This window comes from Trichosurus vulpecula, chromosome 6 (assembly GCF_011100635.1).
Source record: "Trichosurus vulpecula isolate mTriVul1 chromosome 6, mTriVul1.pri, whole genome shotgun sequence".
NCBI lineage: Eukaryota > Metazoa > Chordata > Mammalia > Diprotodontia > Phalangeridae > Trichosurus > Trichosurus vulpecula.
This window is the reverse complement of record NC_050578.1, coordinates 82,635,170-82,658,180: the sequence shown is the minus strand read 5'-3', so window position 1 is coordinate 82,658,180 and position 23,011 is coordinate 82,635,170. Positions and strand designations below refer to the sequence as shown.

Genomic DNA, 23,011 nt, shown 5'->3' with positions numbered 1-23,011 from the left:
CACACACTTGTGCTTATGAGGGACGGACGGACGGACGGACGGGAGGGAACGACAAAAGCGTGCCTTGCCCAGAGGTGCTGCCCGGCTGACGAGGCAGATGCACAGACAGAGGGCCTGCCTGCTTGGCTACCACCTGAAGCCGCTGCCCTCCGTGCTCTGGACGTGCAAGCTGTTTTACTTGGTTCAAAACTAAACCCACAAGGGGTGTGCGTTTTTCGAGTTCAGGCACCTTTAAGATGAAGTTAAGATTCCCTTAATCTACAGCACTGCTTAATTACCACGTAAATTCACCAGGCACCAATGTTCGATATCATAAGGCTTAAGGGACCACAACATTTATATGAAGAAAACCAGCCTTGGCTAACGACCAGGAACATTTTCAGTTTGGGTTCCCACCCCTTCTCACTGATGAGGGTTAAACCTGAAGACCACCCTGCCCACCCCCCCACCCCCCCGCCCCAAGTTCAGAAACCTTTCCCTGCTTTGGTGAGCATCTGGTTGCAGTCGCCATTAGTTTGTTACAACTACAGCCTTCAAACTAGGAGTTCTGCATCAGGGTTCTCCATTCATAGAGAACAAAACCTTTGTCTAAGTTATAAAAACAAGGTTAACTGAATAAAAATGAAGAGTAGCTAGGCCAGATTCACTCTCCTCAGCAAGCTGTGTGGGCATATAGAATAAAGATCAGATTTTAAATCAGATCCTAGACAGTATAAACAAAAATTTAAATGTGTGGTTTATTTCATAATCCCAAACTGAATCTTCTCTTTTCTAAACAGTCAGCTATGGAATTTTTCTTCAAAGCTATTAAACCCTACCCCACCCCCACAAAAAAAAAGTTTTCCTAGACAAAGCTGCTGATAAAACTCTGGATTCCATGTCCAAGATAGGTGTGCAAATGAAATGCTTCTTGCTTCATCCTGAAAATAAAGCCATAAGGAAACATTTTGAACCTTTATCAAATTAAGGAGGAAACAAACTGCTTAGAACTTTACCAATTAAAGTGCAAACAGGACAGGCGCACCTCCCTCCCTGAGCTGTTCTGAGGATCAAACGTGATCATATTTGTAAAGTGCCTAGCACAGTGCCTGGCATAGAGTAGGCACTACAGAAATGCTAACTATTATTAGTGATGGTTGGTACCAGGTTAGAGCTCTTGGGGGAAATTCTGGCAGAAAATGTTTTACGTACAGACTAAAACTTAAGCCTATGGAGTTTTAGCGAACAATTCTAAAAGGGAGGCTTCCTAATAAAATACAATTTTTAGAAAGAGATTAAAGAGATTTCAAGACCCAAAATCTGTTGTGCTGAAGACTCGGCCCAGATGCTGACTACACCCAGAACAGTCAAGCATCCCTGGGGGGTTCATTCCTAAGAGGCCATCCCAATGGAGCCTACAAGACCAGCCCTTGCCCTGCCAGCTGTGATTCCTGACCACTCGCTCACCATCTCTTCCCATGCCCTGCGTGCCCGAGACATCACTTTTCTGCCCAACATTTAACTGCGCTTTTCCCTAAACACTGAGGGTGGATCCTTTCTGGAAGATTCATTAAAGGGCACAGATAAGAATCACAAAAGGTAAAAATAGTTTCAATCTCCATCTGTGAAGCAAGTGTTTACACTGCGGAGATCCCAGAACCATCCACAGACATGACATAAATATGATATACCCCCTACAAGGCTGCCAAGACAAAGTAAAGTTTTGCAACCACACTGTTAATATAGTATAAGCACGCCTCACACCTCACACATTATTTGGCAATAAACCATTTGTGAAAGTGTTCTGATGTGGTTCTGCCCTAACAACATGTTTTACAAAACTAATTATCAGTGGTGGGTGTTCTGAGCTCATCAGAGAGGAACATTTTTTACCTTGTTGCAAATTTATGGAGCCTTCCCCCTTCTCTCCCCGCCGCCACCCCAAGTCACGATTATGTTACCAAAAGAAAATATTCTCACACTCGGTGATCTTCAATTTACCTTGTCATGTGGATTCAGTGATGTTCCTGGCAATTCTATTTTCCTTTTGGACAAGAATTCAGGAACAGCTCAATATACCTATGCTCTAGGAGTGGCCACAAAATAAGAATAATAAAGCACTGATTAAGAGGGGGAGACAAAGAGATCAGGACTGCCCACTGCTCAGCTGCCATTTTTTTTTCCTTTGTAAAAACTCCTGGACTGAGAAACACATTGTACTTAATTCTGAGGATACTTCATCAGTTTGCCTGTCTTCTCCTAAATAAAACATAAGGCCCTTGAGGTTAGTGATCCCCATGTTCTCAGTACCAACTATTTCAATTAATATAGATAAATAATATCTATACTTAACATACGTGAATGTGCCCAGAAGCCTTTTTGCAATCTGATATAATGCCACTGTGTTTATTCAATAAACAAATAGAGATTACGTTTTCTTCTCTGGTAAGCTCCATCTAGTAAATTTATAAAGTCAAAGATTAGACATGAAAACTTTCTGATGCACAAAACTAATTCTAAGGATCGTTAATAAAAACTGCCGCAGTACATAAAATCCTTCCCAATCCAGTAATGACTGTATTCGTAAAGCACTCTTTCATGTCAAGAATATCTACAAAACTGCCATTAGGTTCAAAAATAAATCTTTAAAGTCAGTCCCCCAGGAGTTAAGTGTGGTCAAAGGATCTGAGCAAACAGTTCTCAAAAGAATAAATTATTAACCATGTGAAAGATAATTCCAAATCTCTAATAAAAGACATACAAATATCCCCAACTGATAAATGGTCAAAGGATATGAATGGGCATTTTTCAGATGAAGAAATTAAAGCTACCTATAATCATATGAAAAAATGCTCCACATCACAATTTTAATTAGAGAAATGCAAATCAAAACAGCTCCTAGGTAACCACATCTCTCCTGTCAGATTGGCTAACATGACAGAACAGGAAAATGATAAATGCTGGAGAAGATGTGGGAAAATTGGAACACTGTTACATTGTTGGTGGAGTTGTGAACTGATCCAGCCATTCTGGAGAGCACTTGGGAACTATGCCCAAAGAGCTACAAAAATGTGCATAGCCTTCGACACAGCAATACCACTTCTAGGGTTGTATCCTAAAGAGATCATAAAAACAGGCAAAGGACCCACACGTACAAAAATATTTATAGCAGCTCTTTCTGTGGTGGCCAAGAATTGGAAACTGGGGAATGGCTGAACAAGTTGTGGTATATGAATGTAACGGAATACTACTGCACTATAAGAAGTGATGAGCAGGCAGGACTTCAGAAAAACTCATATGAACTGATGCTGAGTGAGGGGAGCAGACCAGGAAAACATCGTACACAGTCACAGCCATACTGTGTGATGACTGACTTTGACAAACTTGGCTCTTCTCAGCAATGCAAGGACCTAAAACAATTCCGAAAGACTCATGATGGAAAATGTCTGACTGCAGGTCGAAGCAGACTCCTTGTTCTTTTTCGTTGTGTTGTGTTTTTTCTTTCTCATGGTTCCTCCCATTAGTTATAATTCTTTACAATATGACCAATGTGAAAATGTTTAATAAGAATGTATATGTAGAGCCTATATAAGACTGCATGCTGTCCTGGGGAGGAGGGAGGGGAGGGAGGCAGAGAAAATTTAAAATTCAAAAGCTTATGGAAGTGAAAGTTGAAAACCAAAAATAATTTTTAAAAAAAGACATACAAACAAAAACAAACCTGTTTTCACTTTACATACGGCAGAGGGACAAAGATTACAAAAAATGTTCATGGGATTAGAGGGGCTGCAGAAATGGTCCAATCAATCCGGAAGGATAATGGGAATTATACTAAAAATGACTAAGGCTTCCATAGCCTGTTACCTAAACAACACACTTAGTATATATCTCCCAAGGAGGCCAAAGATTAAAAGGCCACAAAATATTCACTGGAGCACTTTTTTGGGGTAGCAAAGGGCTGGAAACAAAGACTAGGGAATGGCTAAGAAAAATTTACATGTTATGTTGTACACACCCCTAACAGAATACTGCTGGGCTCCAAAAGTGAGGAAGAACAGGCAGCCCGAGGCAGGGTCACAGGGTCACTTAAGTGTGGCCACACTGGCTGCAAAGCAAGGGCCACGTGGCCACACTGACCATGCCTGGTGGGGGTGGGAGAGCCAAGGAGTCCTCTGCAGGGGAGGGGCAGAGGACCAAGACACCTCCTGCAGGCTGGGAGGGGCTGCTGTTCTCCCTACCAGGGATGACAGCTGGGGAGGGCCGTCTATTTTAACATAATGGTGACAGTGACACGTAAAAAAGGAAGATTATCAACAACACAAAAATTTAAGTAATCCTCCATGCCTGTAAAAGCTTCAACAGGCTGAGTATAATGTGATTTTGAACCATATTAAGTGAAGCTCTGAAAGCACAATTTACTCCATGCTGTTATCAACAAGAGGACAGTTTTCCAAATAAGCCATGATGGCCTGGGGAAGGCCTGAGAGCTCTCCTGAGCCTCTCCTACAGCATAGAGAGCAGCCCAGACCTCTCCAGCAGCAAGCACAGGAATACCACTTACGCACGTGGGACCGATCCTTGCCCATCGCCGCCACAGCGTCCTCGTGGGTCTCGAAGTGCACATCAGCTTCGCCTGTGGCCTTCCCACTGGAGCTGTATTCCATGGTGATCCGAACAGGCTTCAGTGGAGCAAAAAACTATGTGAAGACGAAGAGACACGGGAAGGCTGCCATCTATCCATCCGTCTGTCCATCCACCATGCTGTCCCTCATGGTTCCCACCCACACTCTCTACTCCTGGCTGACTTACTCCTCTTTAACAACATGCAAAATCTCACCCCACCACCTCTCCTTCCCCTGTTGCTTGAAGCCAAAACTCAAGGTCATCCTCCATCTCAAATTCAACAGTAATGAATGCTCCCACCCCCAATCTTAACTACAAGCAGAAAACAGTACCAGAAAACATTTTTAAGTTGTGGAGTGTGTATACACATACATACATACATACATATACATACATACATACACACACACACACACACACACTCACACTCTCACTCTCTCTCTCTCTCTCTCTCTAAGTGAAAACCCTGTACCTACCAAAACACGACATGCACAAACTGAACGTGATAAATGACTTCCGTGTTTTTTGCGTGGAGGGGCTGTGGCGGAGGGAGATGGTGGGGTTGTGTGGTAAGAGCATTTGTAGGACATGGCTACCAACTAGCTTTCTTACTGATAATCCATGTATTTCCCTGACCTCTCTGGACCTGGTCTCATTGTCCATAAAAAGGAAGGTGAGGGGGTTTGATTAGAAAAATTCCAGGGGGCTGAGACTCTGTGGTCATAATGACAACTCCTCTCAATATTCTTCAGCAACCATAAAATGAAGACCTAATGCAAACAGTGCTCAAAATTCTTCCATCCCAGCAGACACGACCCACACTCTGGTCATATGCCAGTGTGATCACACCTTTGCCCTAACTTTCACTGACAGTGCATTGAGCCCAGAGCCTAAAATCAGTAAGACCCCAGTTCAAATCCAGCCTTGGACACTAGCTGGGTGACCATGGGCTTTCACTTTTAACCTGTCTGCCTCAGTTTTCTCATCTGTAAAATAGGGATAAGAACAGGCCCTACCTCTTGGGTTTGTTTTGAGGATCAAATGGGAGGTTATAAATGCTTTGCAAACCTTAAAGCACCATATAAACGCTGGATGTTATTCTCTTACTTCTGAATGAAATGCCCTCTCTCCACATCCTCCTTGTTCTTCCTAATTTTTTAATTTGTCCCTCAGGACTCTTCCCAAACCATCTCTTTACTGTCACTGTGACATCTAGTCCCCAGCCTCCAACATCCACTTCTGCTTGGTTTTCCTGGCCTCATGACTGCCCACATCTGGCCTTCCTGCCACCTGCTCCCCAACACTTTCAAAGTTATCGCCTCCTCTCAATCCACTCCAACGCCTTGCTTTTATCCAAGCACCATTCCTGAAATTGCCTCATGGCCTCTTTATCCCCAAAGTCCAATTTTCCCTCTTTCTGAAGAGTTCCTCCTTCTGTGGCCTCAGGATGGTCATGGTTCCCCTCCTAAGTCTTTCTGGCCTCTCCAGGCCCAGACCCCACAAGGTTTGGTCTGTAGGGCCACCTCTCCTTTTTCTCTTTCCCTTGGTAAATCCACTTACTTTATGGTTTAATTATTACCCACTCCCTCCCTCATCTTCAACCCTGACCCCTCCTCCCAATTCAGCCCATACTTAAGTCAATGTAAGAAAAATGTACGCCATGCAAACCTACCTACTTTCCAACTACAGAAAATTAAACAAGTCCCACCCCGGGTCCTTCAGGCCATGTGCCCATGAGGGCAGTGCCTGATGTTCCCTCTCTAATAAAGGTCCCAGCTAGCACTGCTGCTCAATCCTATGAAGGTCTGACAAGGTCTTACTGCCACATACATTTATAATGTCTTGGGCATTAGCTTGGAAAGGCAGTCCTCGCATGTGAACAAAATGCAATGAAGGCGTGGTTCCAAAATCAGCAGCCTCTGGAGTCTTCTCAGGTGCCTCCTTAGATAATTCTGGGGGGAAAGAAACCCCCAGTCATTTCAGGACATAAGCTCATCAACAATGCACCCCCACCACTCCCCACAAAAAAAACCCCAAAGTGGTTGTATGTAGGTCTGAGAATCCCAGGGCCATAGACTTAGAGCTGGAAGAGGCATGAGATGTTAGACCTCACATAAAAATCCCCAAATTCCACTGAGCGTGAGTGTAAGGGACACTGAAGACCAGAGAAGGAAACACAAGCCACCTCTATGCACCATTGCCTGTCAAAAACCATCTGAGAACAGTTCAGGTTCAACCACCTTCTGGAAGTTACTTGGCACGCACTTGCCATTTGGGGTCACCTCTCCAGGATGGGTGACAACAGAGAACAGGGCTGCTGGCTCTGAATTAAGGCTAAGGCAGGTAACACTTTCTGGCTTACAGATGATAGAAAAAGTCAGATAGAAAGAGCTATTAAGTGGTAACAAGAGAATAAATAAGTTCACTCCTAAAGAGGATGCAAAATGCTTATCTCAGGATGGCCCAGATCTCAGGATGGTCCAGTGTGGCCATGAGGCAAGGTTCTAACCTCGAATCTCATTACCTTCCCTAGGCTTCTCCCGCTAGCTTTTTAGTGAAAGAACTCAGAGAGTGTGGCCAAGAGTCCAAGGGAGCAGAGAGGCTGGGAATCTCTTCATCATCACCCATGAGCATCCAGGTTTATGCTGCATGAAAGCACACACTGGCACCCTGGCAGAGTGGTATGAGCAACAAACATGTCACAGCTGTGACACGAAAACCCACAAGGTCCCTAAGACTCACCCATTTCCTTTTCATTTTCAAATGCTGTGATTGGTCGAAGCTCCTCACTCCCGTCAGGCTCCTCAAAGTTCAATTCTGATTCAGTCCCAAACTTGGCTGTAGAAGGCGCTGCTTTCTTTCCTTTGTGAGACCCAACGTGCGTTCGGACTTCATTCCTTCTGCTCGGGAAGATTTCTATGTACCTGATTGAAAAGTCCACAGGAGCACACACACATAAATACAAAGATGCTTCACCTGGAACCTGGTGCTATGAGGAGGGTAGGGTAGAGATGAGGAGCACAAGGGAACAGGGGAAAGTCCTGCATGAAGGGAGGTCAGCAGGACCTGAGCCACCACAGGCCACATCCCAGAGCCCCGAGGCTGGGGCCACGATGAGAATTCTGGGACAGCCTGTGGTCATACATATACATACTCACACATATATACATGTACACAACCCACACACACACTACAATGCAGTACACATCCTGCTTAAAATGACACACATACAGGTATGTACATAAACACACGTGCACAACACGCATGCATAAATACACATACTACTCATATGCGCTTCGACACACAAGTATATCCCTGGGAAGGGGACACAGGGAGGTACTTTTTGTTTGCTCTCTCACTTGACTCCACTTTGTGAAATGCTCACGTTGTATGTATACTGAGTTACCCTGCTTTTGTCGATTACTTTATAAAGAGGTGTGTGCCCCAGAACTCCCAGCGCTTTGATGGCACCAAGACTCACGGGACACACACTCCATATAAACATAGGCAAGGATAAAAGGACAAGCCAAATGTGACCATCCAATTGACAGCCTGAATATTAATGAAGACCCAGAGGCAATGAGTGTAGCCACCGAGTCTGCACCCAAACCAGCCTGTGACAGGCCCTGAGAGGTGTGTGCATGGCTGGTGGGACTGGTGCTGTGCTGGGGGCAGATGGACTGTGTCTGTGCCTGCTAGGGAGGAGGCGGATGGTGCCACGGCCACAGCACAGCTGGGGGGAGGGGGGCAGGCTGGAGACCAGGATATCTGCAGTTTCCTTCTCTTCTTCTGAATCAGCCCCAGGTGTCTATTAAATATAAAAATCCATCCACTGCAGTTGTCTAATGACATTTTAAAAATGCATGACTCAGCAGAGGTCAGGCAGGGCACAGGACAGACGCTCTCTGGTGGCTGCAGCAAGCCCCAACACACACTTCACAGTCATACCCTCTCTTCCTGGTCAGGCACTGGCCACCTCTCAGGGCTATGGTCCCCAGCTGCCATGAAGGCGGTCATCTCCTTCCTCCCTCCTCCCCTCTCAGGTTCAGCTCCCCCTTGCCCACCTGCCAGTCCAGAGCACTCAACTTCCCTGACTGGGAAGAACAACAAATCTGGGAGGGTTTGGGTTCTGGGGGATTAAGAGAAGGAAAAGCCCAGGAGATGGTAAGTCCAGAGTCCTTAATGGCAGCCTCCTTCTCATCACAGATGCTTCTTTGGACTTCTAATTACAAGAGGCCATACATTGCAGGGTAGAGCCTTGGATTGGCCAGAGGCCTGGGTTTGAATCCTGCCTGTGACCCGCCCTCGCTATGTGACCCCAGAGAATTCAGCCAACCTCTCTGGGATTTGGCTTCCTCATCGTTGTACTCGATGACCTCTAAGGTCCTGCCCAGCTCTAAATCTGTGGTTGTTACATATCCCCAGCATAAGCTTTCTACAAAGGGCTCCCTGGGGCTGCTTCCTCTACCTGTCCTGCCACTTCTAAAGTCTGCAACAAAATTCAGCGAACAGGAAGAAAAAAGTTAAAATGAAAAAATTTAAATAAAAATCAAAAGACCACATGGCCAAAATGCTGTGTGAAATTTAATCCAGTTCTATCAATAAGAACCAAAAGCCTACTGCTCCGAATAGCTGGCACTGATATAGTATTTTAAGGTTTGCAAAAAAAATATATTTATTATTGCAGCTGATCCTCCCAACAACTGTAGGAGGCAGAGGTTATTTATCATTCTCATTTCAAAGCTGAGGAAACAGGGCACGTTAAATGAGTTGCTCAGGGTCAAACAGTCAGCAAGTGTCAGGAGCAGGATTTGAAATCAGGTCTCCCCAGCTCCAGGAATTATTTTACTGTCCCAGAGGAGCTGTGTGAGAAGCCAACAACCACTTAGCTGTCTACAGATCCTGCCAGATGCTCGTGAAGGCAAAGGGCAGGGGTCAGACAGAAGGATCTCCCCGCATCAGGCCGTGCCCCCGCTCACTCACCGGCTCCCAATCTCTTCCTTGTGTTTCAGCAGAGCTTGGCTGGCCATTTCTGGTTCTTCAAACTGCACGTAGGCTTCCCCAGTTTTCCTTCTCCCTCGGTGGTCCATGACAAATGTTATGTCAACTATACTGAGACCTGAGAACCAAGAAATTATTCCAATCTACTGCCCTTAAGTCACATGTAGGTGAAAAAAAATTAATCTAAGTCACTCTGTTTCTCACTACTGCTTCACTTGTGGATCTGTATGATCTGACCAATCAACGAACATTAATTAAGCCCCTGCTGTGTGCCTGCCCCATAATAGGATACACCATTATTACAGTAGAGTTCTGGACAAGCTAGCAAAAACTCGTCATGGTCTGATGGAGGAGGGTGACCCAAGGGACAGCTGGACATCCATCACTTCACTGCAAGGCCACAGTGGGGATTAGTGGAGATTAATTTAGGTTGGCCATGTTCATCTGTTATAGAGTTTTTGTAGTGGAGGAGGGAAATTGACAAGCAACAGCAACGTCCAAAGTAAGAAAAGAAGAAAGGGTCACCGTAGCATTTCGAAGGGTGCACGGAAGAAAAGAGGAGGGTCAGAAAAAGACAAGGGCAGAGAGGAAAGGATGTCTCTGAATCAACTGATGAATTTTTAAAAAATTTGACCTGCACCTAACAGACTCACGACTTCATGTACAATCCTCTTTTTCTATTCTGAGCACATGGAAATGTTTATACTAGTGACTTCTCAATAACTAAAGAGTAATCACTTCAACTAAAACCAAACCAAATCCAAACCTAGCCTCCATTGTAGGGGAGCTGAGCTAGGGTGGGGACACCCGAAGGTCGCTGCTCCCTTCTCTCCCCAACTCTGGGCTCTGCCCCCGCAGGGCAACCAGGCCAGGGAACTAAGACCTGCTATGTGAATCCCAGATCTGACACGTCACGGCTCTGCAACCTTGAGCAAGTCTATTCTCGGCCTTTACTTCCTCATTCGTAAAATGAAGAGGCTGAACTAAACGATTTGAAGGCCCTCCCAGCTCTCCACACTAAGCCTTCTGTCTCCCCTTCTCACCTCTCCCTTCTTAAGCCAATAGCAGGCAGACATAGCAGCCATCCCAATTCAAGGTAACCAAGTAAGTGAGACTTACATGGGAAAAAAATACAGGTGAAACTCTCATACAAAAAAATATGGGCAATGCTTGAGTAAAAACAAGGTAAAAATAAGACAGGAAAAGCCAGTTCTGAATTACAAACTGTCAGACACAGCCAGGCACCAAACATTTTCATCCTCCTCTGCCTAACATGGGGCCTCTCAAATCATGACTTTTCATATCAGACTTCCTTTACAAAACGTAGTTAAAAATGAACATGCTCCACATGAACCTTTGGGGCTCATTTCTCTTGTACCTCCTGAAATCTTAATGTTATCATTAGGACTATTAGTGGTACGTCATTAGTAGTTTCAAAGGATTGGAAACAACAGCTGTAGAAGTGTGAGTGAGAATGTAGGTGAACAACTTCTTCCCTAGTTGAAGCAAACAGAAAAACCACTCCCACAAGAAACAACTCTGTGTGAATTAAAACAATGACAAGGTCACACTACCCACTCACCAGACTGACAGAGGACCAAAAAGGGAACTGACAATAATGGCGTGGCAACGGGGGGACAGGTGCCCATGCGCTATGAGGGGAGTTGCAAATCTGTCCAGCTGGCCATGGAGGGCAATTTGGGAACATCACTAAGCTGGACTCAAAAACCTTTGGCCCAGGGATGTTCCTTAAGAAGCAGGCACCCCAAAAGAGAGCAAAGCAACAAAGGCCCCCAAGGTACAGATAAAAAGCTATAAACAGTAGGTGCCAATCAATTAGGGAATGGCTGAACAAACTGAGGGATGTGAATGGAACAGAGTGTTCCTGTACCACAGGCTGATCCAGAAAATCTCAGGAGGACTTGGTAGAAGGCAGAGCTAACTGAGCAGAACCAGGAAAACCAAGGCCCACAGTAGTGGTGTCAAAGGAAGCCCCAAGGATGACGCCTGATCCGCTGACTGTGTCTCCAGAAGACTGAGGATGACTCAGGCTCCCCACCTCCAGCAGAGGTGTCAGGCACCAGAGGTGCAAGCTGCATGGGACTCACAAGTTTAGGCACAGCCAGTGGAGGATTTTGTTTTGTGTGATCATACTTTTTTTTGTTAAAGAGGGTTTCTATTTTGGGGCAGCGGAACAGAGAGAATGAAAAGTTCTAATAATGTTTTTTAAAAACTACCCAGCTTTACAATGAGAACAAGTAATATTTTCAAAGGAAAACAAAGCCAGCCAATTTCTTAAAAGCAACTGAAACACCAGGTATGATTTCTTCTAATGAAAACAAGCCATTCATCTAGGAGAAGGCTTGGCTGAGCCCGTGATGGGGGAAGGCAGGTAGGGAGGAGGCCAGGACAAGGCCCTAGACACGAGGGGAGGGCTCAAGGCACCTGCAAAGAATTCCACAATGTCCTTCTCGTTGCAGCTGTAAGGAAGGCCTCTCAAGCGAACCACTCCATCGTTTACCACAGGGCTCGACTTGGCCTGCAGACTCTTCATTAAGGCGTCCACGTCTTCATTGTTGATTTCATAAACTACAGAGGGAAAAAATGCCAGCAGAGATACAGAAAAACCTACCACCCACAAGGTGAGAGGCCACCAAGTCGTAGAACTCCAAAAGATATTCTCAACTGCTGCTGCCCTGGGGCTCATGGGCATCCACCCACCTTTAAAGTTTCAAAAAGGAGACTAAACTAAAATTCAACAGTCACTAAGACAGAAATATTTGTCTTATACGTTAACTTCTCCTCTAAGAACGACCCAAACTTCCAAGTAGACCTTTAAAAAACCCCCAAAATATTCTACCTAGAAACACCTATAATAAACACAGAAGGAAGGAAAATTTTTTTGTGATATTCAAAAATTTCTAAGTCTCAGTGTTTTATAAAGATAAAGGCACCAAGAAAGCAAACCAAAGTCATCAGGGAGGGGACAAAGAACATGGCTTACAAGACAGCCAGCTATACAGTCAGAAGTACCTGGGTTCAAGGCCCACTTCTGATAGAGACTGACTATATGACTCTGCAAAAATCACTAATGTCTCAGGACCCTGGACAGCTCTCTAAAAATGAGCAGAGCAGGTGCTACTGTGCACTGAAGATTTCCTCACCAGGAATTGTCCCTTTCTACCAATGGAATTACAGGTCGGGTCTGAAAGGGGAAAAAAAATCATAAGCAAGTCATCTACAACTCCAAAAATAAATTAGTGATTGAGCCATTATGACAATATTAAAAATTAAGGGTTTATTTAGAGTAAATCCTCTTACAAGTTTCTGATAAACTTTCCTTTTCTCCTCTTTCTTTATAATCAACTACTGGACTATGGCAAAACGCCTGAAAAAGAAACAGGACACCAGTTCCGGTGCCAGCTCCGCTGAAGCCTCATTCTGTGACCCTGGGGAAGGTGTTTGACCTTCCTGGGCCAAGCTTTATCCCTGCTGTAAAACGTGGGGAACCACAGAACTTGTCCTAGTGACCTCTGACCCAGAGGCTTGGGAAGGTCACAGCCAGGGCCAATCTCTCCTACCTTCTACGTAGCGCTGGCCCATGTACAGGTGGTGCTTTTCTAAGGCCTTCTTTACATCCTGCTCCGACTCCAGTTCAACTAGTGCATCGCCCCTGCGTTTCCCATCTCTGTTTAAGAGAAAATGGATCCCGTGCTCACCATTTCGGATTCTACAGTCTAAAAATGAGACCGAAGAAGAGAAAGTAAGGGAAAAAAAACAAACACAAATCCACCATTCATTTCATCTCTATGCCAAGCCCCCATCCCCCATGCACACTTCCAACTCCCAAGTGTGTTCTAGCCCAAATAACGACCGCCTTCCTCTCATGAACTGGACATACTCGAAAGACCTGTAACTCCTAATGTGTGGGTACCACCTCCACCTCCAGCTTCTGCCTTTAGTTAACAGTTTCATTAATTGTTGTGGCAAAAGAATCTATCTCTGCCAGGGGAGAGTGTGCCCCTTTAGTCCTTGGACAAGAAATGAAGTCACTCAACAGAGTAATAATAATGAAATAATAACATTTATGAAGTGTCCCTCCCTCCTCTACCAAGGTGAAGGTGCTGAGATCCTGACAGAATGTACCAGAGCTAATTACACTTGGCTGACATGGCCTTCAAGAACCCAGGCTGCCTTCATGCCAGGGCATTAAGCAGGACATTGGAAGAGGCTGCCCTGTCCCACACACCAAGTTACTGAAGGTGTGCAAAGAGCCATGGTGCTTAAGTTCTCTGAGGAACTCAGTGAGCAAGCAAGCCTATGCACACCATCTCCAACAGAGGGGAGAGGAATCCAGGTAAAAGGCTTTCCTGGCTGACTCCGACTTTAAGGGTTAATTCCCAATCACTTAAAGGAGCTCAAATATTTCATTCTTCTCCTCAGATGTTTTCAAATACCTCTCCCAAATCATCTCCCTTACAATTTACCTGCTTTCCCCCATTACCAAGAAAACCTACTCATTTTTGTAATGGGTCAGCTAAGTGGTACAGGGATAGAGCACCATCCCTGCAGTCAGGATGACCTCAGTTCATATCCACTCTCAGACACTTACTAGCTGTGTGACCCTGGGCAAGTCACTCAACCCCAATTGACTCCAAAAAAAAAAAAGAGTAAAAAAAAATTTTTTTTTGTAATATAGCAACTCAAGGACAAGAACTCCGTTAGAATGGCTCTTTATGATGCTTAATTAGCACAAATACATGAAAGTCAGAGTTTAATATATTCAATAAAATCCTCAAAGCATTTTCAAGGAAGCACCTTCTTAAAAGTACTACATTCTCCTTAAAAGGACAATGAAAACTTATGGTCCAAATGAACAGATCTGAACACAAAAGAAAATTTTACAGTGGGAACACCTTATGGAGATTTCAGGCTACTTGGCAATTATGTAGTCTTCTCCTGGCATGCTCCATGCAGGAAGCATTCTTTGGAGCCTAGTTGGTCACTCTCTTCAGGTAGGGAGTGTGAGTGTGTGTGTGTGTGCCCTAAGTCTAGAAAAATCAAAGAAACTGCAGTAGAAACTCAATTATCTATCGTTTTTCTATCAGAAATCTAAATGGACATTTCCAGGTTTCAGCAGAGATAGTGATATCTTTGTTAATGCTGATGAAAAAACAAAAGCAGCTTCTGAAGTGTTTAAAAAAAAAAGGTTCCATTATTGTTCCTCCACCCAGGAGGAACCAAAAACTCTGAAATGAGCCAACAAAAACAAGCATGAGAAAATTGGTTTTGTCCAATACTCTTGCTGCGTATAGCTGTGTAGGCTCCAAATGTCCAGTCTCTTAAGTGTTTGATGTCCTTAAGCATTAAATGTATTTTGTCAGATTCTAATTCTCTGAAACTGATGACTTTATAGTACACAAGATAATTCTTAATACATGCATATAAATGAAGAGAACACCGTCTTCCCCCAAGTACAGCGTCAATACTTAATGGCATGTCTCAATGTATGCCTGAGATGTATGTGGTTTCGTTATTAATGTACAGACTCAATGGAGATGCTATCTAATGAAACAGAACTATGTCTTTAAAACAGGTGTAAAACATACCAGAGAAAAATTTAAGCACATCTTCCACAGTGCAGGACCATGGCAGACCCTGGGCTCGAATAAGATAGATATCATCCTCCTCCTCTGCTAACTTGGGTGAAGCCAGGTCATACTCAGGGAGTGGTTGGAGGTCTTCCAGATAGGTATTAGAATCCTTCAAAGAGAAAGGAAAAATGTACAGTGAGTTTCTTGGAAACCTTTTCGTATTAACATTTTTGTAAATCAAAGATCATAGATGGAGTTAATGGTCAAGAAACAAGATGGCAGCAGAAAGGACTGAGCCCTCCCTCCCCTTTCACCATTTACATACAAAGTCACATATGGCCTGAATTTCACTCCAGACTGTTTGGAATGAATAGCTTTACCATCTTCCCGGGGCAGCGAGGTGGTGCAGTGGATAGAGCATTGGCCCTGGAGTCAGAAGGACCTGAGTACAAATTTGGTCTCAGACACTTACGAGCTGTGTGACCCTAGGCAAGTCACTTAACCCTGAATGCATCACAAATCCACACACACACACACACACACACACACACACACACACACACACACCCGTGGCCCTGGCGGTTCAGCAAATTAATGGAAACATTGGTAACAGTCACTGAAAGGGCAAGAATGTTGGTGTCACACCTGCACAGACAAGGCACAGAAGGGCCAGGTGGGGGACCTGCCCATCAAGGAGCTGGGATGAAGCAGAGCTTCAGTCACTTACTGAAAGGATAGTATATACTTACTATGTACAATACCATTCTACAAAAATAATGAGGCCAGAGTCCTTGACCTCAAGGACACTGCCAGTGACCAGACAGGAGACATCACAAAACACTAACATCATGCCGAGGGGAGCCAGCCCACCAAGACCCAATAGCAAGATTCAGACTCAACCGATCACAAACCTGGCAGAGGAGGCCTGCTAGTGAGCGCTCTGCTCTTCCCAAGGCCGTGGCCCTCCATGCTGTTGGGCTTCCTGGTTTTTTACCCTCCAGCAAGAGGCAGTGAAGAGGAAGCAGTGGGGTGTCCCAGCAAAAATTTGGAGTTGGGACCCAAATTTGAACCCCACTCCCAAGCTGGGTAACCTGGAGCAACCCATGTGTCCTCCCTGGAGCTCAGCCTCAAGTGTCAAGAGGAGGTACCTGATACAATAGAAAGAGCACTGGCCCTGTGTCAGAAGACCTGGGTTCAAATCCTACCTCCAACATCTCAGTTGTATGATCTTAGCAAGTCACTTGGCTGTCTTCTCATTTGTAAAACGAGGGAGACGGCTCCTGAAGTTCCTCTAGCTCTGGACCTGACCCCATGTCCCTAAGCAGGGGGTAGGGCTGGATGCACCTCTGGGGTCCCTTTCAGCGCTACACTTGTGACCGCATGTCCCTAAACAGGGGACCCTTCTAGCTCTATATTTGTGCCTCCATGTCCCTAAGCAGGGGGTAGGGCTGGATACACCTCTGGGGTCCCTTCCAGCTCTATACTTGTGACTCCATGTCCCTAAGCAGGGGGTCAGGCTGGATGCACCTCAGGGCACCCTTCCAGCTCTGACCTGTGACCCCATGTCCCTAAGCAGGGGGTAGGGTTGGATACATCTCTGGGGTCCTTTTTAGCTCTGACTTCTGACCCCATGTCCCTAAGCAAAGGACTCTTCCAGCTCCATACTTGTGACCCCATGTCCCTAAGCATGGGGTCAGGCTGGATGCACCTCAGGGGACCCTTCCAGCTCTGACCAGTGACCCCATGTTCCTAAGCAGGGGGTCAGGCTGGATGCACCTCTGGGGACCCTTCCAGCTCTGCCCTGTGGCCCTATGTCCCTAAGCAGAGGACCCTTCCGGTTCTATACTTGTGACTCCATGTCCCCAAACAGATCAGGCTGGATGCATCTCTGGGTCCTTTTTAGCTCTGACCTGTGACCCCATGTCACCAAGCAGGGGTCTCTTCCAACTCTGCCCTGTGACCCCATGTCCCTAAGCAGGGGTCAGGCTAGATGCACCTCTGGGGTCCCTTCCAGCTCTGACCTGTGACCCCATGTCCCTAAGAAGGGGGTAGGGCTGGATGCACCTCTGGGGACCTTTCCAACTCTGCCCTGTGACCCTATGTCCCTAAGCAGAGAACCCTTCCAGCTCTATACTTGTAACCCCATGTCCCTAAGCAGGGGTCTCTTCCCAGCTCTGCCCTGTGACCCCATGTTCCTAAGCAGGGGTCGGGCTGGATGCACCTCTGGGGTCCCTTCCCGGGGCCCATCCTAAGGCACGAAGGCAGCTCCGGGTTGTGAGGGCCTGGGAAGGCCTTAAGAAGCATCAACAAGCTCACAGAAAGGAGACAGGTTCCCACGGCGCTTGGTGCCGCCGGAATTTGGCAAACCCCTCCCCAGGGGGAGTGGGGAGCCCCACGGCCCCGCAGACAGCAGCTTTCAGGGACCCTTTGTCCCTGCTCTGGCCCTCGGGCCGGGAAGGGCAGGCCGTGACCTTCGCCCCGGCTCCTCGCGCCCCTCCCCCCTCGGTCCCCCGCCAGTCGCGCGCCGAGCTGGGGAAAGGGGTCACGCGGCCACCCGGCGCGCGGGGGGGGGGGGCTGGAGAGCAGGGTGCGCGCGCAGAGCCGCCCCCCCACCCCCCCGGCGCTCCCCCTTCCCCGGCCGGCGCGCTCCAGGTACCTGGCTGTAGCCGCGGCCTGGCGGAGGCGCGGCGGCGGGGACGGCTGAGGTCAGCAGGGGCCCGCGCAGGGCCTGGAAGGAGGCGGCGGCCGCGGCCACAGACCCGGCCGGGGCAGGCGGGGGCGGCCCCACCAAACGGCCCGCCTGCAGGCTCCGCGTCTGGGCGGCGGCGGCGGCGGCCGCCCCGAGCAGCAGCAGCAGGCGGCGGCGGCCCGACACTCCCGCGGGGAAGGCTCCGGCGGCCGTGTAGAGCGGCAGGCAGGCGGCGCCCGTGCGCCGGCAGCTGCTGCAGTTGCAGCCGCAGCCTCGGAGCAGGGCCCCGAGCACCCAGCGGGTCCCGGCCATGGGCGGCGGGGCCGGCGCGGGCTCTAGGGGCGGCTGCGGCGGCAGCGGGAACTGCGAGGGAGCGGAATCCAGGGCCGGGCAGGGCGCGCCGGGCACATGCGCTGCGGGGCCTAAGGGGAGCTGGCGCGAGCGACTGAGCGGCGGGGCCCAGCGCGCGCCCCGGCGCAGACCGCCCTGGCCCCGCCCCGAAACCGCCCGCGGGCGGGGCCTGGCTGGCGCTAGTGCGAACGATTCATCTGCTTCCCGGGCGCGCGCGCGCTCGCGCCGGCGCGTACCGCCCTGGTTCCGCCTCCGGGGAGGGGCCGGCGGCTGAGGGGCGGGGCCTGGAGAGCTGGCGCGGGCGACTGAGCGACTTGCCGGGCTTGCTTTCGCTCCGCCCCGGGGACGGGGAAGGAGAGGGGAGGGGCCGGCGCTCGGAGCCTGCAGTGTGGGTGAAGGCGGCGCGAGGGATGGGAGGGGCAGCATCCTCCAGGCCTCCCCTTCGCCTGCAGGTGGCTAGAGCGAGCGAGGGAAAATCCCAAGCTTTGGGGTTCTCCCTTTCTGCAACCAATCGGCGAGTGTTTATTAGGCGTTTCTTGTGTGCAAAACACTGTGCTAGGCGATGAGGGCTTAGCACAAAAATGAAGCAAAGCCCCTACCTTCAAGGATATGATAAGTGGACTTAATAAAGCATTTATTGTGCGCTTTCTCTATGCTAGGCACTGTGCTGGGCCAACAAGATCCGAATACCAAGAATGAAACCATGCCTGACTGGATGCATCTTTATATTGGAATGAATGAATAAATGAATGAATGAATGAGTAGAACTTTTGTTAAGCCTTTGCTATATGCAAAGGATTGTGCATCAAAAGTATGCCCAGAAATACCTACGGCATTCATTTAAACGCGTTTAGGAACGCTCACATACAAAAAGGCGTTAACTCACAAGGTAGTTTAGCAAGGAAGAGCAGTTGTAGCCGTTGCGGGGCTCAGGAAAGGCTTCAGTGCAAAAGATTGGGCCTGAGCTGTGCACTTTGGAGGAGAAAGACTCTTTGGGGCAGAGGTCAGGAAGGATTCTGGGCACTGAGTTCGGCCAGGGCAAGGCTGGAGTATCTTGAGTGAGGAGCAGAGAGAACCAGTTCAACTACATGTAGAGAGTGGGAGGGGGAGGAAGCCCCAAACTTTTTTGGGGGCGGGCAGACAGGAAGTGAATGAAACATTCTTGATTCCCTCAACTGCTACTTTTCCTCTAACTTGTATTCCAATACTTGGCATATATTTGTATTTATCCACTTTTTATAATGTATCAATTTTTACATATACTTGTTTTCCCCATTAGAATGTAAACACCTTGGGAATGCGAATTTCTTTGTCTATTTGTATCCCTGGTGTCTAGCCCAGAGTAGACCCTTAATAAATTCTCGTTGGTTGACTGATCCTCTTCCTATTTAATCCGCATATGCTGATGTATTCCCTTGTTGTCCACCTTATTAGATTGTAAACTGCCCCTGAGTAGGAATTGCTCCCTTCTTTGTCCTTGTTTTCTCTGGGAATCGCACAGTGCCAAGGTAGTCCAGAATAGGGGCTTAATAATGTTTTTTGATTGACCAATTGAAGTGAGGAATTATGTGAGAAGGCCTGGGACAGGGAACCACAGCAAGGGGCACACTGGCCCAGGTTATATGTACCCTTCTGTCTTGGCTCTCTGAGCTCATCCATACTGGGGCAATCACACACTTTTCTAGAAAACCCTACTACTGCACAGAATTCTTTTTTTGGGGGGGTGGGGAGTGAGGGAGCTGGCTGAATGGGGCTCTTGTGCATGGATAATAATAACTCACATTTATGTAATTTTATTATCATCATATAAAGATACACATGTGACACTGGATAGAAAAAGTTAGCCTCAAAACCAGTAAGACCTAGATTGAGGTCCTGGTCTGGCACATACCAGCCTGAGCAAATCATCAAACCTTTCAGGCCACTGGGCCCCTCTCCAGCACTTTAAATTATACAAAACATGCTACTAACCTTTACTGTACAGGGAGTTTCCTAACCTGGAAATTCCCTATCCTAATGAAACAGACCTCCCTAACCCTATTACTATATATATTTTGCAACATGCTATGCACATTATATCTCTTTGGGTTCTCACAACACCCCTGGGAGGTAGGTGTTATCCCCATTTCACAGATAAGGAAGCTCAAAGCAGAGAAAGCTGAAATGATTTGTCCACCTAGAAGGGGTCAGCAATAGCTAGTGCCTGCACCACCTGAATGGCACATCTTTCCACAATCGGAGACTTGAAGAAGACCTGTATTCAAAATCCATTACATCATAGCTGGGTGATCATGGGTTAGTCATTGAAGTTTTCAGATCCTCAGTGTTCTTATTTTTGAAATGAGAATGATGAAAGGCTTCCTGCCTACCCAGATAGTTACCCTTAGGATCAAGTGAAAGAATAGATGTGGAAATGCTTTGTTAACCACGTATCAACTGAGTCAATATTGTAACTGAATCATACTCATAAGAAAAGGAATGAAAAAGCGGTCACTATTGTCTGTCTGTTCTACCAGCTTTAGGATTGAAAACTTCAAATTTTCATTTTTAAAAACCATTTTCTGAGGCCCAGAAAGGGAAGTTGGAAGTGAAATATTCTTAATACCAATGGGACAACCTTGGAAATTACATTACCAGAAGGGAAGACTGAAGCTGGGTGAGGGGAGGAGGTCATGTTCTCAAAAGTCACACTGATGGTAAAGATGGTAGTCAAACACAAGTCCTCTGGAACCAAGTCTCTTTCTATCACACTACACTTCTTAGACAACATCTCCTTTGAATCATTTTGGTTTTCAAGATTTTCAATCTTGTCTGACTCCTTATGACTCCATTTGGGGTTTTCTTGGCAAAGACAATGAAGTGGTTTGCCATTTCCTTTTTCAGCTCATTTTGCAGATGAGAAAAATGAGTCAACTAGGGGTAAGTGACTTGTCCAGAGTCACACAGCTAGTAAATGTCTGAGGCTGGATTTGAACTTGGGAAAATGGGTCACTTAACCCTATTTCACTCAACAATTTTGAAACTCAATTTTCTCATCTGTAAAATGGGGATAATAGCATCTATTTCCCAGGTTGTGAAGATAAAGTGACATATTTGTAAAGTGTTTTGCAAACCTTAAAATACTATATAAATGTTAACTATTATTATTTTGCCTCTAGGGAAATGTTTTACAAATTCATTTTTAACCATCTCATTTTATTTTATTTTAGTTTTTAAATTCTTTTTTTTCAAAGATCCTTCTCTCCCACTCCCTCCCCCCATCCTTGTTGAGAAAATAAGAAAAAAAAAAACAAAATCCCTTCTTACAAACCATTATAATCAAGCAAAACAAATTCCCACATTGGGCACTTCCAAAAATATGTAACAGTCTGAACACTGAGTCCATCACCTCTCTTATCAGGAGGTAGGTATTGTGTTTTTATCATAAGTCTTCTGGAATCATGGTTGGTCATTGTATTGCTCAGAGTTCCCAAGTCTTTCGAAGGTGATTGTCTTTACAATGTTGTTGTTATGTTATAAATTGTTCTCCTGGTTTTCTTCACTTCACACTGCATCAGTTCCTGATAAGCACCTCCTCAGTTTCCAGTTCTTCTCCCCTAAACAGACCCACTGTAAATATTTTTTGTACATATGTGTCACTTTCCTTTTTCTTTGATCTGTTTGGGGTATAGACCTAGTAGTGGTATCTCTGGATCGAAAGGTAGGCACAGTTTAAAAGTGTTTTGGTGGGAGTAATTCCAAATTGCTTTCTGCAATGGCTAGAGCCAAACTACTTTCCATGGTTTTTCCGTGGTCAGGTGTTTATAGCCAAGACACTATCTGCATTTGAGAAGGCAAAGTGTTTTTTTTTTGTCACCTTTTTTACTTCTCCTTGGTGGTCAATGCCCCTTGTGGCCATAGCTATGCCTCCCTTAGGCATCTGCTAACAGTTTCTTGCCTTCAGTGCGGAGGCAAGTTACTGTTTATGGTGGATAAATCAATAAAGAAGAACCATACAGCCAAAGACTTCCTTTTCCTTAATTGCAACTCGATGTAATTTTCTTTATCACTTTCTTCATCCGAATTAACCTTTTAGCAGTTAGTATGGAGTCATGCCTGCAGTGGGAACTTAGTCTATTTTCAGCCCAAGTCTCTATGCCAAAGATCAGAGACAGAGAGATGTCATAAATCTGTGACTGTCTTCTGGAAGGACTGAGGTGAGGATGTAGGGGTGGGATGGGAAAATTAGTTTCCCTGGAAGGAATGGCACAGAGAAGCCTCCAGAAAACATGGGGTTACCTCCTGCAGAACTAGAAAAGTATAGCCATTTTTTGATGATTCATGAATGATAATGATAGTGTGTAAATTATTTTTTACATAGCACATTTCGGAGAAGTGCATAGAACCACTGGGGTCTTGGATAGATTAAGCTATCCTAAAAGGTTCCAGGTCACACCAGCTGGTCTGCATTTGAAAGAAACTGAAAAACATAAACCCTCCACGTCAACATAAGAGTGAGGTGGCAAAAGAAAAGGGAAACTGAAGTGCTGGTACCATAAAGAAATGGTAATGAATCCCTGTGCGCCTTAAAGGTGTCTACAGTACTATTCATCAGCCAAGATCAAAGGGAGAAGCTGATTGGGGTGAAGACAATGGAGAGACCAATAGTTGTTGGGGAAGACAAAGAGTTGAATTTTACTACTTGGTTACAGCCCAGTTCTTTTTAACTGATAACAAATGGACCCAGCAAAACTGCAAGCTCAAGGATTTTGTTTAGAACTTCAGTGGTCTGCCT

The 23,011-nt window shown here is 46.3% G+C and overlaps 1 protein-coding gene across 1 annotated transcript; it reads right to left on the bottom strand.

The window, feature by feature from the left end:
• Positions 1-713: 713 nt before the first annotated feature.
• GRSF1 (G-rich RNA sequence binding factor 1) lies at positions 714-18,331 on the bottom strand. Its single transcript, XM_036764620.1, has 10 exons — positions 17,854-18,331; positions 15,213-15,366; positions 13,185-13,340; positions 12,049-12,192; positions 9,586-9,721; positions 7,345-7,526; positions 6,433-6,554; positions 4,541-4,676; positions 1,981-2,065; positions 714-920 (listed from the first exon to the last, which is right to left on the bottom strand). The coding sequence occupies exons 1-9, from the start codon at positions 18,196-18,198 to the stop codon at positions 2,016-2,018; spliced, it is 1,425 nt and encodes a 474-aa protein (XP_036620515.1). The 5' UTR covers positions 18,199-18,331; the 3' UTR covers positions 714-920; positions 1,981-2,015.
• Between the last annotated feature and the right edge of the window lie 4,680 nt (positions 18,332-23,011).